The 15695-nt window shown below is 37.8% G+C and overlaps 1 protein-coding gene across 1 annotated transcript; it reads right to left on the bottom strand.

Annotated features, from left to right (window-relative positions):
• Window positions 1-1319: 1319 nt before the first annotated feature.
• On the bottom strand, window positions 1320-9215 carry LOC128601958 (B-cell receptor CD22-like). Its single transcript, XM_053615432.1, has 11 exons — window positions 9067-9215; window positions 7959-8303; window positions 7400-7648; window positions 6589-6846; window positions 6243-6500; window positions 5895-6152; window positions 5556-5804; window positions 5385-5469; window positions 4993-5038; window positions 3694-3911; window positions 1320-3601 (listed from the first exon to the last, which is right to left on the bottom strand). Exons 1-11 carry the CDS (start codon window positions 9122-9124, stop codon window positions 3553-3555), a joined length of 2073 nt encoding a protein of 690 aa, XP_053471407.1. The 5' UTR covers window positions 9125-9215; the 3' UTR covers window positions 1320-3552.
• Between the last annotated feature and the right edge of the window lie 6480 nt (window positions 9216-15695).

Here is a 15695-nt window from a genome sequence, read left to right as displayed (position 1 = left end):
TTTGGGAGGAGGAGTAGCACAAAGGGAAGATAAACGAAAGGATTTTAACATGTTATTGTAACTTTTGACCAGTAGGTGGTGCTGGCACAACATTTGTTGTCTGTTTCTTTGCCTACCAAGGCTTCATCCGAATAGCACTACTACCTTACAATACAGTAGGCCAAAAGAGTAGTATGTCTGAATTGTCTAAGTTGAGAAGATATTGGAAAGCCGTGAAGAGGCTGCCGGTGTTTTGGCTGTAGAGAAGTAGTATGTATGTACAGAAAAATATTGTGACATGATGTGTAAGCTTGGGCAGGAATCTTTTCAGAAATTTGAGGACAGGTTTAATGATTTGAACCCCTTCATGGAGGTGGATGTAAGTGAGATTGTGGAGCAGATGGCTGAACTGTTCAGTGTCAGTCAATAATCTAGTACTGGAGATGGAAATTGAGATTTTAAATCTCCATCATGATACCCTATTAAAATCTAAACTACATTTACATTTCTAGAGCTTGGTAGACTCAGAAAACTAGAATAATAATAAAAAGACATAGAAGAATAATATCTGCCTTATGTGGTTCACGTACCTTTTGTGAAGCAGAATGAAATCTGAACATTTAAACGACTCTATAAGAACGAGGTTAAGTGGATACACTCCACCATACACCTCTCATGTAGACGTCGTCTCACTAACTCTGCAAGAATGAGTGAATGCACACACATGAACTGTAAAGTAAGACGGAGCCATATGATTGGCCTATATTAAGAGACGTGATGTATGATGTATTGATTATCGTGCATGTAGTTTTGGATTTTCGTGTGAATTTAAGCTGGGTTGATGTGAGCTTGATACAACCCAAATTAAATTTACATATGATCAGGCCTACATTTGACGTATTTAATGTGTATTTCATGTGAATTTTAAAAAAAAGAAAGTTAAAAAAGAAAAAAAGTAAATGCCCTCATTTAAAGGCACACTGGATCAAAATGCACCAGTGTACACGTACGTTATAAACACTATACATTTATATATTTCACTGATTCCTGGAAGTCATATTCAGGATGAGCCTTCATTTTTAATATGCTGAGTTACAAGGAAAAATAAATCAAATATACAAAATAATGCTAAAATATCAGATATACACCAAACAAAGTAATAAACAATAATAAAACACACTTAGGCTTAGGGGTAAATATTTAAAATATTCCAGAATACTCTATATGTAAACATTAAACGTTTTATATATATATATATATATATATATATATATATATATATATATATATATATATATATATATATATATATGAATAGTTATATAGTTAATACACACGCGCACAAGGTACAAAAATATTCTTATAAATTATAAATCAACACAATTTTCATATAGCATTTTACAGATGAGTGATCTCACACCTGAACCTACATAAATGATGCATATACCTTTGTCTATCTTCCATAAATATAAATCTCTCTCTCTCTCTCTCTCTCTCTCTCTCACACACACACACACACACACACACTGCTATTAGACTTAATTAAATACTATACATACAAGAACAAGCAGTTTCCACGGATAAACGATAGACCCAGATGAGATCTATGCCCTTAGATGCCCTAATAATAAAACACCAGATCCTGATGGTTTGTTCTATAAACAGTTCTGGACTATCCTGACACCACTCTTCAACAGATTAGTATCTGAAATTAAACTGAATATGAAACTACTGATAGAAATGAATATCATCAGTATATCACTTCACCTAAAATCCATTAAAGACCCCACTTAAGCCTCTAGTTACCGTCCTTACCGATCCCATCACTGATCAACACAAACACAGCTCATTAAAAACTGACAGTTAACCACGAACATGTGTAGACTCCTCAACCTGGTACATTACATATCACATCAACATATAGAATCAGTAATAGTAACACTTGATGCAGAGAATCCTTTAATAAAGTTAACTGGACATTTCTACTCACCACTCTTCATAGATTAGATTTCAGTGAATCATTTATTCATTGGATAAAAATACTCGACACATCACCAAAGGCCACAGTTATCTCTAACGGACTGATATCACACAGTTTCACTCTACACAGAGGCACTAGACAAGGATGCCCACTCTCTACATCCCTATTCACCATTTTTATAGAACCATTAGCTGCAGCAATAAGACAGAATGTAAACATTAATGGGATCCAGACAGCAAACATGGAATACAAAATCAGTTTATATGCTGATGATATCGTACTCTTCTTACGAAAACCTATAGAATCAATACAAGAATAATAAAAAAAAATGTGTGGATAGTAGAGTAAAACTTTCAGTTACACACTTAACCAGTCCAAATCCTCTATGCTCCATCTCAACATGAAACTGCCCGAAAATACAGTACAATCTCTGTCTATCCCCATAAGCACTGACTACATCACTTATGTTGGTGTCAAAATCTCCACCAAGCTGTCAGACTTGCATAAACTCAATTTTAACCCTTTATTGAACACCAAAAATAATGATCTCCGACGCTGGATAACATTCCCCTGTCTCTCATTGGCAGAGTAACATCCATAAAAATGGCAATACTACACACAATTAATTACTTATATTCAATGATCCCAGATGAACCTCCTCCTTCCTGGTTCAAATCACTCACTTCCAGTATCGCTGAATTTTAAACCTCCCAGCATCAAACTACCCACTTTACACAGATGAAAATATCAGGAAGGACTTTCAGAGGCCCCGAACATTCAACAATATTACCTCACTAACCAAGACCAATATATAATCAAATGGATAAAGCCCAGTCAGATAAATGAGATTTGGCGAGATGCGGAACAGAAGCTATGCAATAAAATAAAAATCTCAGACCTACCATTCATCAACACCGCTATTAAATGCCACCCCTGCTTCAAAAGTCCAACAGCTTGGTGGAAATTTTATAAAACAATAAATTCACCACTCCAACTAACCGAAAACGCTCCCATATGGCACAACCCGACTTTGCAAACACAGTGAAGATAAACATCCCCGAATGGGTAGACAAAGGCATTACACACCTTAAACACATATGTAAAAAAAACAACACCTTTTCATCATTACCCTTATCTAGCTGAGAAGCATGGAGTAGAAATAAACATTTCCTTGAATTTCTACAACTTAAATCCATTATATGCTCTAAAAACAACCTAAAAGACAGCACATTATAGCCTACCACCCCCATTCGTATCAGAACTACTAAATCTCTCACAACAAATGAAAGTCTTATCCAAAATATATAAAATATTATCCAAATACAACTCCTCGATTACCATACCTTGTAAATAAAATGGGAAGACAACCGAACAATCACACCTAGAGAAGACTTTTGGCGATAACATGTCCATCGTAGCTAATAACACAAGTCTGCATCTGATACAATACAAAATAATCCATAGAATTCACTACTCAGGGCCAAAAAAAGGTATTTAAAAAATAAAAATAGAAATAGGCTCATGTGATTTTCTACTTTCCACTATGGCCAGGTGGAAGTTGTGGTGATGTTGAATAAATGGGTGAATGTTGTTTATTTCACTCTGCTGTAGATTGCAGTTGGATCCTCATCATTGGCAGGCCTACAGAAAGAGAGTAAATGATCACAGTAAGATCCAGCAGAAGATCATTTCCAGCTCTGTTAGAGTGGAGGAAACAGACCTGCTCCTCTCACCTGTAGTCAGCACCTCTGCGAGTAAATCTGACACTAGAATACTGAACCTCCTCGTCCTCAGAGGCAGAAGCTTTTACAGCAGAACTCTCAGCATTCCCAGGGTCAATGGCACTCCGACGTACAACGCTGGCATAGAGAACTTCATCCGGATTGGCTGAGGCTGAATCGGATGCCGTAGCGATTGGATTTGTCACTGCTACGTTGGCGTAAAGATCATCCTGAGGTGGGAGAACATGACATCACAGAGACAGAGGAGTGAACATGCCGAACATCTACATCGCAGCTTTGTTGAATTCTGGACTGTGATTAGTCAGAAGATGGTGATAAATAGTAGCGCTGCCCAAATCACAGCTTTATATTAATGCACTCGTTCTAATAAGTTCTAGTTTCTATAGTAACAGCTCATTCACAGGAACTCTGTTCCACCTAAACAGATTTAAAAACATGTATAATCATTGACATATTCGTTTAAGGAATCATTTATTTAACATGTATGGAAGGAGTCTCCAGTGTCAGCATTTTAACAGTCAGAGGTAAAGCTGGAACTTTTTTCCCAGCATTTTCAGGACAGAGGACTTTATGAGTTTCTCAGTAGCATAACAAGCTGGGTTTTTTTTTTACTAATTAACTTCAAGGGAGAGAATAAAGAGAGGGCTGGTGAGGAAATGTTTATCGCTGCTATAATGTCAATAAGAACAGGAACTAACCTGTTTTACAGATGTCCCACAACAATAAATGTAACTATAAACAGACAATAGTATGAAGTGTGATACATGAATAAATAAACAAGTAGAACTGGGGATGTCGGCACCACCATCTAACCCAGCCATTCTTGTTCCTAATTTATATGCCTGAGATATTTATGAAACATTCTTCAAACAAGAAGGAAGCTATTGATGAAAACATATTTCTGAGATTTGACCTTGATGTGACCATGACCTTGTTTGGATCCATTCCAAATGTAATCATTTCATCTGCTGCTTATAATGATAATTCCATATAAATCCGACAAACACCCAGCAGGTGTTCTTGAGATTTTTTGCTTATGAGAATGTCAGATGTAAGCACAGAAGGATAGAGTGGCAGAGGCAGTGCAGTCACTGGTAAATCGCTGTTTTATAAGTAAAAATAAAATAAATACAACACAAAACGCACATACTGTTATAGGAAATTAATCACCATTGTGGTGGAAACAGTGACTCATCACCCCGTGAGTTATTTCACTATAATAAAAACACGGTGAAGTTTTTAAATGACAGTACAGATACACTCCTCAACAATTATCTGTGCATTATTTACCTGTTTAAAACTTTGGTCTACTGTTGAATCAATTCTATTCTTTTTCCTGTTGAAACAAACAACAACAAAATATCAACAGTGTCCTAGTAAACACGAAACATACGCAGAGTGGTCAAAAGTATGAAAATCACACCAATATGTGGTTCTTCCACAAACTCTACCCACAAGGTTGGAAGCACACAATTGAATAGAATGTCTTTGTATTCTCTCACAGGCCCAAATCTGTTTCAGTTCACATTTTTTCATATAGTTTACATAAAACTTACTCAGTTAAAAACATGCGTGTTAAGTGGAAAAATATTTAAACATGCAGAAAATTCAGAAAAAATTCTAAATATAAACTCACTCACTTCATTTTTAAATGAAGATGAAAAAATCTTGTATTTTCTTACCTGATAAACAGGAAGGTGATGATGAGACAAACACACACAAAGACAACAGCCCCAACACCTGCGTACACACCTAAGCTCTGAACCCCTGTGTGGACGATGATGAGATAATGAATCAGTGTTAAATATTTATCAGTGTGATTCTGATTTATAGATTTACATCATCGCTCTTACTGTTTAAAGTGACGGACACTGCAGCTGATCTCTCAGAGCTTTGTTTATTCTGAGCCTTGCAGTAGTACTGTCCACTCTGTAGTGCTCCGTAAGTCTGTCCAGATCCTACAGGTGACGATTCATTCACCCTAAACCAGGTGTAGTTCTCCACAGGTGGGTTAGCATCACTGCTGCAGGTCAGAGTCACTGAACTGCCCTCCACTATTTCACCAGAGGAGCTGATGGACACTGAGACGTTCTTTGGAGGATCTAAAATGGGCAGGAAAGTGAGACTTTAAAGTAAATCTATGAGAGTTTTATCTCTTATTAACTGTGCGGAGATCTTCAGCTTTAACTTACACAGAACATTCAGAGTTACACTGATGGAGTCCTGATGTCCGACTTCATTACTGCAGTTGCACTTGTACTCTCCACTGTCCTCAGATCTGATCTTGGAGATGGTGTAGGTCTTTTCTTTTCCTACTGATGTCGTCCCCTTAAACCAGGTGTAGTTCTCCACAGGTGGGTTAGCATCACTGCTGCAGGTCAGAGTCACTGAACTGCCCTCCACTATTTCACCAGAGGAGCTGATGGACACTGAGACGTTCTTTGGAGGATCTAAAATGGGTAGGAAAGTGAGACTTTAAAGTAAATCTATGAGAGTTTTATCTCTTATTAACTGTGCGGAGATCTTCAGCTTTAACTTACACAGAACATTCAGAGTTACACTGATGGAGTCCTGATGTCCGACTTCATTACTGCAGTTGCACTTGTACTCTCCACTGTCCTCAGATCTGATCTTGGAGATGGTGTAGGTCTTTTCTTTTCCTACTGATGTCGTCCCCTTAAACCAGGTGTAGTTCTCCACAGGTGGGTTAGCATCACTGCTGCAAGTCAGAGTCACTGAACTGCCCTCCACTATTTCACCAGAGGAGCTGATGGACACTGAGACGTTCTTTGGAGGATCTAAAATGGGTAGGAATATGAGACTTTAAATTAAATCTATGAGTTTTATCTCTTATTGGCTGTGCGGAGATCTTCAGCTTTAACTTACACAGAACATTCAGAGTTACACTGATGGAGTCCTGATGTCCGACTTCATTACTGCACTTGCACTTGTACTCTCCACTGTCCTCAGATCTGATCTTGGAGATGGTGTAGGTCTTTTCTTTTCCTACTGATGTCGTCCCCTTAAACCAGGTGTAGTTCTCCACAGGTGGGTTAGCATCACTGCTGCAGGTCAGAGTCACTGAACTGCCCTCCACTATTTCACCAGAGGAGCTGATGGACACTGAGACGTTCTTTGGAGGATCTAGAGAGTTCCACGATAAGAATGATGAAAGCAGTTCAAGGCCAGAAGCAGTGTAAATTTTTCTTTCATCAGTTCTTCAATATAATTTTCAGCTCATCTCAGTGCTTTTATTTAACATTATGTCTGGCTCCTAATGAATATAAAACCCACTTCACTGCACAATAGAGTCATAAATCTGAGAATCTTTTTATACTGTAATAATTCTGGGACACCTTCTTGTTATCATGCCTGTGTGTGCTCGCATTTTCCCTTCACATGGTCAACATCCAATTCTGTATAGATTTATTATTCCTAAATGCTTAAAGTTATTAGCACTTGTGTGTGTGTGTGTGTGTGTGTGTGTGTGTGTGTGTATGTGTGTGTGTGTGTGTGTGTGTGTGTGTGTGTGTGTGTGTGTTTCTTTTTTAATGCTAATATAATAAACATTTTTATGTCCTACAATGACAGTGAAGGCAATTCAAGGTCATTACATTTTTGCCTTAATTTCTCTAAATATGAAGAGATTTATGATCTATTGAGTTATAAAATATATAAGAAGGTAAATAAAGCTCACATCTGACTCTGAGGGTTTGAGCAGGAGAGGGGAGATGTTCATATCCTCTTACAGCACAGCTATAACTGCCTGCATCCTCACTGCTCACCGGCTGCAGGTGGAGTTCATTGCTCTTGGGGGTGTTTGTGGTTAAATCACGTCTGTTTTTGTACCAGATGAATGTTGGGTCAGTCAGACTGCAGGTGGTGTTACAGATCAGAACGACTGATTGTCCCTCTGTCACTTCTGCAGGAGCGATCACCTGAAGATCTTACACACCGAGAGAAACATTCAATCAGGAAAGCTGTCCTGAAGACAGTAAAGTGTCTACTGTTGAACTCTGCTCTCTCAAAGTGTTTTTCTATCTAATGATAATCATTTCAGTTTTATATTCAGTGTTAATAACCTTCTCAACTCTGGAGACTAGTCGCTTTTACCAGAAGCACCTATTGTTCAATTTAATTTATAAAGAACATGTTAGAGATCTTCATTAATCCGGTACAAAACTCTGACTCTCCTGTATCTAAAGAGAGATTATGTTCAGAGTGATAGATGTAGAAAATATGATGATTTTATTTACCTGTAACATTGAGTGTAACTCCAGGTTCACCCTGGTATCTTTCTTTTTCTTCATTTGTTATGATTCTGAACCAGTACTTCTGTTCATCTGTTTTCTTCACGTCACTCAGTCTGAGGGAGAAGTGTTTCTGTTCATCTCCTGAATACTCCACTCTGCCTGAGTAACCTGAATCATTACGCAGATCAGTCGGTTCTTTACCCTGAACTGCATTTATTAACCAAAACCTGTTCTTCACTGTAAGACGTGTTGGGTGTGTGTACGTGACGTTCATAAACACTGTAGATCCTTTTAAAGCACAGAGTTTTGTTTTGATGTATGTCACTTTCCATTCATTCCCAAGAGCTCCTGAAACATGACACATGAAAGAGGTGATTAGAGGTCATTATCCTGAGCCCCATAAAACACTGAGTTATCTTACAGCTTCACTTCTCTCCTCTGGAACTCCGGGTTGCAGAAATAAAAACAATTCTTTACCGTCACGGCGTTTGGCTCGGTACAAGATGGAAAACCAGTACCGAGCACTGCCCGCTATTTAAATGCAGAGAAATGTGGAAATAATAATAAATCTAGTGCATGGAGAACAATATATAAAATGATATAATCAAATGTAATATAATATAATGTAAGATAATATTTGTTCTAAACAACCGGACAGAAAATCCAGAGCGCTACTGGCCAAGCCTTATTATATATTATTATATATTAAACACTGTTCATTGGTTCACCTGCAGATCAGCACCCCCTAGAGGCGAACCATCAACATTTCGTAACGTTTCGAAACAGTAATGACGTAAAGAAGCCTCGTTTACTGAAATCACGTGACTTGGATCGTTTGACATGCGTTCAGAACCAATGATTAGAAACAGAAGATTCATCAAGGTTTCAAAGCTTCAGGAAGCCCACTAATATTTAAATCGCTCTTTCACCAAGGATTCGAACCCTACCACTATCAGACCATGATTCGTACAATATCAGCTCAAGTGAGGAGCAGTGTTATATTATATTTATAATGTTGAAATTATAACAAACATCTAAATATACTGGTGGTTCTACTTGTATTTATTGTCTCTGGGGTGTGTAGTCGTGATGATGTTAATGTATGACTCACCTGAGATCATGAACAGAAAGACCAGATGAAGTGGAGAAGCCATTTTGAGGGACATCATTACTGGAAAGATTCTATAGAAACAAAATATATAAAATGTATTTATAATAAGTCACAACAACATACAATCTACTGAGCTGTTAAACCTCCTTTCTTTAGAGAAATTATTATGTGATGAAATACAATTATCACAGCATCCATCAGAAGTCTTTCATTAGCTGAGGGGTTATTTTTATACCACAGCGCTGCTGAATTTTGGATTGTGATTGGTCAGAAGGTGTCGATTAATTTCCTATAACAGCGGCTCTGACAGTAGTGCAGCTGCACATCACAGGTTTATATTAATACACTCGTTCTAATACATTATCGTTTCTATAGTAACAGCTCATTCACAGGGACTCGTACAGTGGACGCTCCACATGAACAGATTAAGGAATGTGAGTAATTGGTGATACGGTGAAGTTTTCTGTAAGGAGATGTTTATTTAACATTTATGGAAGGAGTCTCTAGTGTCAGCGCTTTGTAACAGTTAGAGGTAAAGCTGTAAGTTTGTGTCCTGATATCTTCAGGACAGAGGAGTTTATACTTTACATTACACACAGCATTAAAAGTAACAATATACATATAAAAAGTATGACATCATTATTTAAGAAAAATATTAATTAATGGCAGATTGTTGTGGTATAAAAGGAATAAACAGTAGGGACGTGCTGTTATAAGAAAATAATTAACTTCAGGGGTTTAACAGTAACTCATATTAATCACATCAGTATTTCACACACACACACACACACACACACACACTGTTTCACTTCTTACATAATAATCATATTATATTGTCATGAAACTCTTTCTGTGTGCAGATTGGCTCCCTCAACCCCGGCACAGCAGCCACACTTCTCCGTCTACATCATCCTTTATTATCCCGACTAACTCGCCAGCTATGGACTGCATGCACTACGAGATTTTGCATCCTAGCCCGGCAAACACTGACAATCAATTACAAATGCTCATAAACACAGTAAACACTGGTAAACACTAACAATCAATTACAAATGCTCATAAACACGGTAAACACCGGTAAACACTAACAATCAATTATATATGCTCGTGGACACTGACAAACACCGGTATACACAGACATATGTGGGTAAGTCAGTTAACGCAGACAAACACTGATGAATGCTGATAAACACAATAATGGCCAGTAAACGCTTATAATGGGCTGTAAACACCAATAATGGCTAGAATGGCCTGAACGCCCATAACGCCTTCTAAACACTAAGTATCACTGCAAAACACTTATATTGGCTGATGAACACTAACAAGTTGTAAACACACTTAAACACTGATAATGGCTGGTAAACATGATAACTGCTGATAAATGCTTACATAGAATGATAAAATGCAGATAGTGGTGGATAAACACTGATAATGGCTGGTAAACACTGATAATGGCTGGTAAACACTGGCTAAGTCTGTCATTAGTGAGATTTTTTATGATTGCTATGACAATTTTTTCAATACTTTTAACAATTTTCCTAAACTCTTAACACAGTTAGCACAACATCTGTCTGTGTAGGCTATACAATTAACACATTTCTGGTTGTTTTGACACAAAATGCATACAGTTAACACAAATTTTAAATGCTTGAACTTCTTTTACACACAAACTAAACCAAGAGCAAAACAATGGAACTTTACTGTCAAATTTACACATGCCTTCACACTGTATGTCAGAACAGATAACATCACGCTCTAAACCTAACCTCTAGGCTAAAGTCAAAGTGAACAGCTGTTCATATTGTGAACTGAAACACACACACACACACACACACACACACATATATATATATATATATATATATATATATATATATATATATATATATATATATTTATATATATATATATATATATATATATATATATATATCCCTGTATTTTATTCCATTTCAACTGAGAAACAGTTGATTGAACTTATGCAAATAGATCAATCACAGCTGATCCCCATCTAGGAAACACACTCAGGTGTTGAGGTTCTTTCAATCGCATGACCATATGGTACACAGTAAAAAAGGGCTTCTTTGGGCTGACCTTGTGTGGAAAAGGAACAATATAGAGCAACACAAAGAAAGTAAGGAAAATGCCTATACGAGGGAGAGGAAGATGAGTACCAGGACAAGGGTACGGGGTAATGGCTGAAAATGTTGGTAAACACAGATAATGGCTGATGAACGCCGATTAAGGATGATAAGCAATGGTAAACACTGGTAAATGCTGTTAAGAAATGCAGATAATGCCAATAATGGCCAGTAAACACTGGTAAACGCTGATAAAGGCAAAGGCTGATAAACATTGGTAAACACCGGCAAACCTTCTAATGGCTGATCAAGGCTGGTAAAAGGCCGATAAATGACAGTGGATGCTAATAAACACTGATAATGGCTAATAAATGCTGGTAAATGCTGATGAAGTCCTATAAATGATGGTAAACGCTGATAATGCCTGTCAAACATCGATCATTTCCGATAAGTGCTGGTAAATGCTAATAATGGCTGATAAACAAGGATAAATGCACATAACGGCTGATAAAAGGTGTTAAATGCCTTCGGATACCTGTTAAATACTGATTATCACTGAAAAAAACAACACCCTAATGAATTCCACACTATTTAGCAATGTAATGACCTGCCAGGTGGTACTGGGTTTTTTCACATTCAAGGAGCACAAATCCATATCTCTGTCTAGCGATCCCACAGTCACCATTCGATTATCCGTTCCACTGCCCTTCACTCACTACAACATGCACTAACCTCAACATCTGGACGCCTGCTTAGTTTAAATCCAGACATCAGCAGGGAACACATAGCCTCTAAATCACAGTTAAATAAGTTCTGGGCTCCCGGTCCAGGCACACATAGCCAACTAGGCCATTAGATATAGTACTCACACATAGTTCAGTAGAGTTAAGCCATTCAGCAAAGCAGGCCCAGGCACACATAGCTAGTACACACTCGAGTCCTATGGCTCATCGGAGCAGCAGCAGTACACAAGTTTTGTCAGTCAGATCTGTATCATCGGTCTGTGCACGTCTGTCAGAGCACGTATTCATACTCGCTCAGCAGCAGCAGCATAGCAGATCTGGTCTACAAGACTAAACCTACTTACACACTCCATTTCTATCAATAACAGCTGAGAATCTCATTCAGAGAGTTGTCATGACTGAACTTTTTATAGAGGTTTTAATTATTCACAATAATCAAACATTCACAAGCCACAAATGAAAACCTGTACATGAAGTCACTGTTATCAAATCTACTCAGAGAAGCTAACACATGCTTAAAACATTGCTTCATTATTATGCAGTAATTTGCATATTCATAGAAGTGTCATTATTTGCACAGCAGAATCTGATACTTGAAAGAGAGATTTTCTGGAAAGATGTCTAAAGTTAAATAAAATACAAAAATCACGCATATTTTACAAACCAGGATGTTTTAATACAGAAAGGTGCAGTTCTGTCAGTTAAGGTAAAGAATCGGGTAAAAACAGAATAATTATGTAAATTTATTATTGTGCATGAAGCTAAGTAAATATTTCAAGTGTAAATAGAGCGTGCACTAGTGGGACAAACAGCAGTGATAACCAATTCTCTGTCTCGCTGGTTCATAAGTTTCAATATTGTCACCAATAAACTCAATTAAACAGCAGAAGATTTCATCAGAAACTAAGAAAGGAAAGACCAAGTATATAGAAGACAAACTGAACTGAAACTCTAGCTGTATGAAACACATCTGATAAATGAATAGAGCTACATGTATTGGCCCCGATGGCCTTCCACACTCCATCATCACAGTACCACCAACAGCTGCAGCTACATAATCAGCCTTTCTCCTCTCTGCTCCTGGAGTACTCCTGCTCTACTAATGTCAGTGTTTTCCCTTTTCCCAACACACCTGATTCAACTCAGCAGATAATTAATAAAGCAGACCTGAGTGTGTTAAAGCAGGAAAATAATATATAAGATAAAAGTACTATATAAGATAACATTACTCCTGTATGAGGACTCAGAAACATGACAATAGAGGTGGGTCACATGACCAAAATGTGAGTGTTGATGTGATATATCCTTCAAGGTATTGTGGAGGGGAGGTATTTCTGAAACTCTACAACTCACAGCTGGGGTTCCTCAGGGGTCAGTTCTGGGTCCACTGCTCTTTTCTATTAATACTAAATCTCTGGGGCCTGTGAGAAGTTTCATGGCTTCTCGTATCATTGCTATGCTGTTGACACGCGGCTCTATTCGTCCTTCCAGCCTGAAGATCCATCTGTCACTACATGAATCTCTGCTTGCCTGTCTGAAATCTCAAACTGGATGAGGGAACACCACCTTAAGATCAGCTTGGCAAAATCTGAGCTTCTCTTCATCCCAGCCTGTCCCTCAATCAACCACAACCTCACCGTACAGCTCGGCTCAACCACACTCAAGTCAATCAGGACGGCCAGGAACCTTGGGGTGACTTTTGATGACAGCTTGACCTTTAGAGAGCACATTTCAACAATTACATGGTCCTGTAGGTTCATCCTGTACAACATCAAGAAAATCAGACCCTACCTCACCGAACAGGCTACACAGATACTAGTCCAGGCTCTTGTCATATCAAAACTGGACTACTGCAACTCACTACTCTCGGGCCTCCCGGCCAGCTCCATCAAACCTCTTCAGAGGATTCAGAATGCAGCAGAGCACCTCGTCTTCACCCAGACCAAAATAACCCATGTCACACCCCTCTTCATCTCCCTCCACTGGCTTCCTGTAGCCGCCCGCATCAAATTCAAAGCGTTGATGCTCACCTACAAGACCTTGTCTGGAACAGCACCCCCTACCTCAACTCTCTCCTGAAGGCTTACGTTCCCTCATGCAATCTGCGATCAATCAACGACCGACGCTTAGTAGTAAATACTCAGCGTGGCTCAAGGTCCCTTTCCAGAACCTTCAAATTAACTGTGCCTCAGTAGTGGAATGAACTTCCAACCTTAATCCGGATCACAGAATCTCTCATCATCTTCAAAAAACAGCTAAAGACCCACCTCTTCCGTGAACATGTAACTAACCCCAAAAATGACAACCCCACATTATTTAAAAAAAAACAAAAACAAACAAACAAAAAAAAAACATGCTGCCTGATTCTTACACCTCTACTCTGTGCACTTTGCTTTTCTAGAACTCAATTATAAATCTTGTACAGTAGCACTACTTGTATTGTTCTCCGCCTGATATATCGCTTTGCTTGTATTTCCTCATTTCTAAGTCGCTTTGGATAAAAGCGTCTGCTAAATGAATAAATGTGAAAAATAAGCATTAAACATTGAACATGAGGAGAAAAAAAATTTAAACATTTTTAATATTTGCCATTTTAAATTTTCAATATATTTTTTTAATGTTCCGAGTTTGAAATTGTTATAAAAATACACAAAAAGCAACAATTATCTCAGATATAATTCATCATGAAATCAGTATTATACTGTATATCCATAATTCCCAGTACAGATAAACAATCAGTAAAAACGGCTAAATATCACGTAGTTCCCAATTTAACACCACAAAGTACAACCGCACTGAAAACCCAACACTGAGCCTCTCCATGTTCAGGAAATGTACATATAATGAGGAAATTTAGTAAATAAAAATATTAAAGTTTAATGTTATCTTACGGTGCCTTCTCGACCCTCATGTCCAGCAACCAAACTACGACTAAATGAAAGCGTGAGAGAAAGAGAGTGTGAGTAAGACGTGCTGACGATGTACTGTATGTGTGAACACACCCCTTCGTTTCCTCTTTATTGCTAAATTTGTCCCTCCTTCTGAACTGGAGAAAAAAACACAGACAAAGAAAGATAAAAGATTTGCATTTTTAATGAATCTAAAAGAAAATACTCGACATGCTCCCTAAATATAATAAACCCTAAGAGACTAGCACTGAAGCAGAGAGTTTTCACCTCGAGTATGATAAAGTCATTTTTGTGTAATGTGTTGCGTGTTTGTGCATTTATTACCTCAGGTGTTTTACACAAAAGAAAATTAATTATACCAGACTTTTTATTATTTTTTTTATTAATTAAGCCTCAAAACTTTAGGCTTAATTACGATTTTCACAAAGGTCTCAATGCACCAGCAAGACTGTGTTTGCACCAGAGTAAAAAGTGTGCATGCACTTTGTACTGGACATTTTAACACATCAGTCCAATGTGTGAACAAATGAACCTACTGCCTTTCCACGTCAGGAAGTGAAACAACACCCCAAACCACCAAACACAGGCACTACAATGTTTTAAACTTTGTCTTAATTTGAAATAAGGTCTTATGGATATTTATCTAATTGTGTGGTATATTTGATCTTATTGTGAGACTTTCTATCCTCCCTAATGTGATACAACAAGCATGTGGTATTTTTATCGTCTATATCTAAATTAAGAAGTAAGCCAATGCCCTTCATAAATGAACAGCCTAGCTCATTGCTTGAAAATGATCTAATGCTAATGCTAATCTTTACTACTGCTAATGCTTGCTAATGCTAACTATCCATGAGTGGCGATAATACTGAATATAAGGCAGTAATATTGAAGAT

The sequence above is a fragment of the Ictalurus furcatus genome, chromosome 26 (genome assembly GCF_023375685.1).
Source record: "Ictalurus furcatus strain D&B chromosome 26, Billie_1.0, whole genome shotgun sequence".
Taxonomy (NCBI): Eukaryota; Metazoa; Chordata; class Actinopteri; order Siluriformes; family Ictaluridae; genus Ictalurus; species Ictalurus furcatus.
The sequence above is the reverse complement of the archived record's forward strand: the minus strand, read 5'-3'. Positions and strand labels throughout refer to the sequence as shown.